This window comes from Festucalex cinctus, chromosome 5 (assembly GCF_051991245.1).
Source record: "Festucalex cinctus isolate MCC-2025b chromosome 5, RoL_Fcin_1.0, whole genome shotgun sequence".
NCBI lineage: Eukaryota > Metazoa > Chordata > Actinopteri > Syngnathiformes > Syngnathidae > Festucalex > Festucalex cinctus.
Genome location: NC_135415.1, coordinates 10,410,001 through 10,412,500, shown reverse-complemented (window position 1 = coordinate 10,412,500; position 2,500 = coordinate 10,410,001). Strand labels below are relative to the sequence as shown.

Below are 2,500 nucleotides of genomic sequence, written 5' to 3'. Positions count from 1 at the left end.
ATGTATGGCCGTATTATCCTGGCGTCCATTTTGGTGCGCACGTGAAAAACATCAAAACATGACGTCCGTTATCTGAACCGAATTGCTAATCCTCACAAGTATCTAAAAAAAAATCACATTGTTTTTATGTTGATGTGGAGTTAAAATGGGGGGAAATACAGTTTTAAATGAGTTAAACGCGGCTTAACAATTGTTTGATCACATTCACCGTATGTCCACGGCCGAAAAAGAATCAGAAGCAAACTTTGACTTTTTTTCATGCAGTTGACCGCGCCCTGCGCGCGTGACCGCGCATTTTTCTTCGCCTTCTTCTTCTTCTTCTCACCCCCCGCCCTTCGCAATAAAGGAGCGCGCTCAGAATGCGGCTTCCATCCGATTGGCCACGCCGGCTGTCAATCAAGCGTGGCGTGCTCTGCTTTAATAAAAAGCCACACTTTCCGTATAAAGGGGCGAGGGGAAAACACGCTTGAGGGAAACAACGTTGAAAGAAACGCCGCTCAATCGGCCCGCCGTGAACCCAAACCAAACGCACTGCAAAAGTGGGCTGGGTGAGCTGCTTTTTTTTTTTTCCATCCTGCCTTGCTGATTGGCCACCGTCTGCGCCAGTAACATTCGTCGCCGCTCGCCATTGGCCGAATTCAACTGTTCGCCGCCCACTGACGTTTTTATATAATCTTTCCTCGCGGTCGGCCATCTTTCTCGGTTCGTTGTCATTCATCGCGTCCAGTTGGGAAATTGTTCCTCTCGGAAGCCCAAGCAGCAGACATGGCCAAACCAAGAGTGTTCTTCGACATCACCAGCGACGGCACGCCGATCGGCCGCGTCGTGATGGAGGTAGGTGAGCCCGCTTTTCGGGCGCTCGGATGCGGCGAGGCCTGTTGCGGTTAGCCCGTGCTTCCTTTGTGCTGGGCGCTCCGGACCTCACCGACTCTCAATGGCCGACCGCGGAAGGCGCTCGCCGCGGGCACGTGCGATTCGATCAGCTAGCCGGCCCGCTACCGGCGCCTTTTTCGTTTGAGCTTGAGCAACATTAGCCTAGCACGCTAAGCTAAATTAATCATGCTAACATGCTCTTGCGGCGTGTTGGTGTGTGTGTGTATGTATGTGCGTGTGCGCCGTAGCCGCCGATGACCCCCGCCTATCAGTTGCGGCCGGACGCTAGCGCGGTCGCCATATTGGAAGGGCTTCCTCTGACCCGTCCCGGCGGCGTTTTATTACAGAGCCACCCAAAACTACTATAAACAAACAAAAATAATGACTGATTTGCAGCATAACATTGTGGTGATATACTCAATTGCCCCGAACTTCTCTGGTGTCTCTGTTAATTAAACATGTTTACTGTGTGTCCATCATCCACTTGGATGTTTGAGAAAACCTTTCACCAACATATTATACAATTTCCCTTTTCTTTTCAATTTAATCCAAATGAATGTAGCGAAATAGGACAATTTGGAGGCAGAGTTGACGCATTTTGCACATACATGAGTACATCATAGCACATAAAAAAATCACATGAACAATGTAGTACAAAACAATAACCGCAATGTTGAGAAGGGATTGAAATAAAGTAAAAACTGTGTAAATTTGCGACAGAAAAAATGTGTTACAGGTATACGTGTGCAATAAAAATATATCTATTATAAGCTTCAAAGTCAGCAAACTACTCTCAAAATAATGGCCATTTACAATTTCCACGTCCAACATGGCGGCGACGTTGACGTACGTTTGTGAATGGCGTCAGGGCTCTGCGTGTTTTTTTTTTTTGGGGGGGGGGGTGGTTGGTTGGGGGGGGGGATTCTGTGTTCCCGCTCTAGTCCGCTTGCGGCTAATGCTATAATGCTAACTGACTGGAACTAGGCCAGCGCGGTCGCGTGACGCCAGCACGCAGTCGTCTTTTGTTCGCCGGCCTGCTCGACTTGTTGAAAAGGCACGGTGGAGGAAAAAAAATAACACAAACAAAACAAAAACCGCGCCTCCAGGCTATCCCTATTCAGAGCTCGCCTTCTTTTTTTTTCTCTCTCTCTCTTTCTCTTTTCCCTCCCACTCATGCCTTGGAACAAAGATGGCTCCGCGGCGCCAGTCGGTTCGGTGGGACTGCGACATTTCAGCCTTCTGGAAACTTCCATGCCGCGGCGAGGGGGAGGGGCGGGGGAATGGGAGAGGGCGGGGGGGGGGGGGGGGGGGGTGTCCCAATGTATCTGTGTTACATAAGTTATGACGTGTTTATGGAACGCTGCTGTTGGTTGCTGCTGGCTCATTTTTTTTATGGGGGGGGGTTCCGCTCGTTTTTTGTCTTAGTGAAGTTACAACTTAAACATCAAATATGATTCCTCAAAAAAAAAAAGTTCTTGTAAGAAGATTTTGTAAGAGATTTAGCTCATTTTAAGATCACAAGTGAATAGGGCTGTGCAATTAGTTGGCATTCAATTAGTTTCAATTATTACACACTCATTTGCAAAATCAGCATAATCGTTTTTAAATTTATACATTTTCACTTTTT

At 47.9% G+C, this 2,500-nt stretch overlaps 1 protein-coding gene across 1 annotated transcript in view; it reads left to right on the top strand.

The window, feature by feature from the left end:
* Positions 1-567: 567 nt before the first annotated feature.
* Positions 568-2,500, top strand: part of ppiaa (peptidylprolyl isomerase Aa (cyclophilin A)) — a 13,251-nt gene continuing 11,318 nt past the window's right edge. The window contains exon 1 of the mRNA XM_077520586.1: positions 568-834. Coding sequence (XP_077376712.1) covers positions 766-834 — 69 coding nt within the window. The 5' untranslated portion in view covers positions 568-765. The remainder of the gene's footprint in view (positions 835-2,500) is intronic.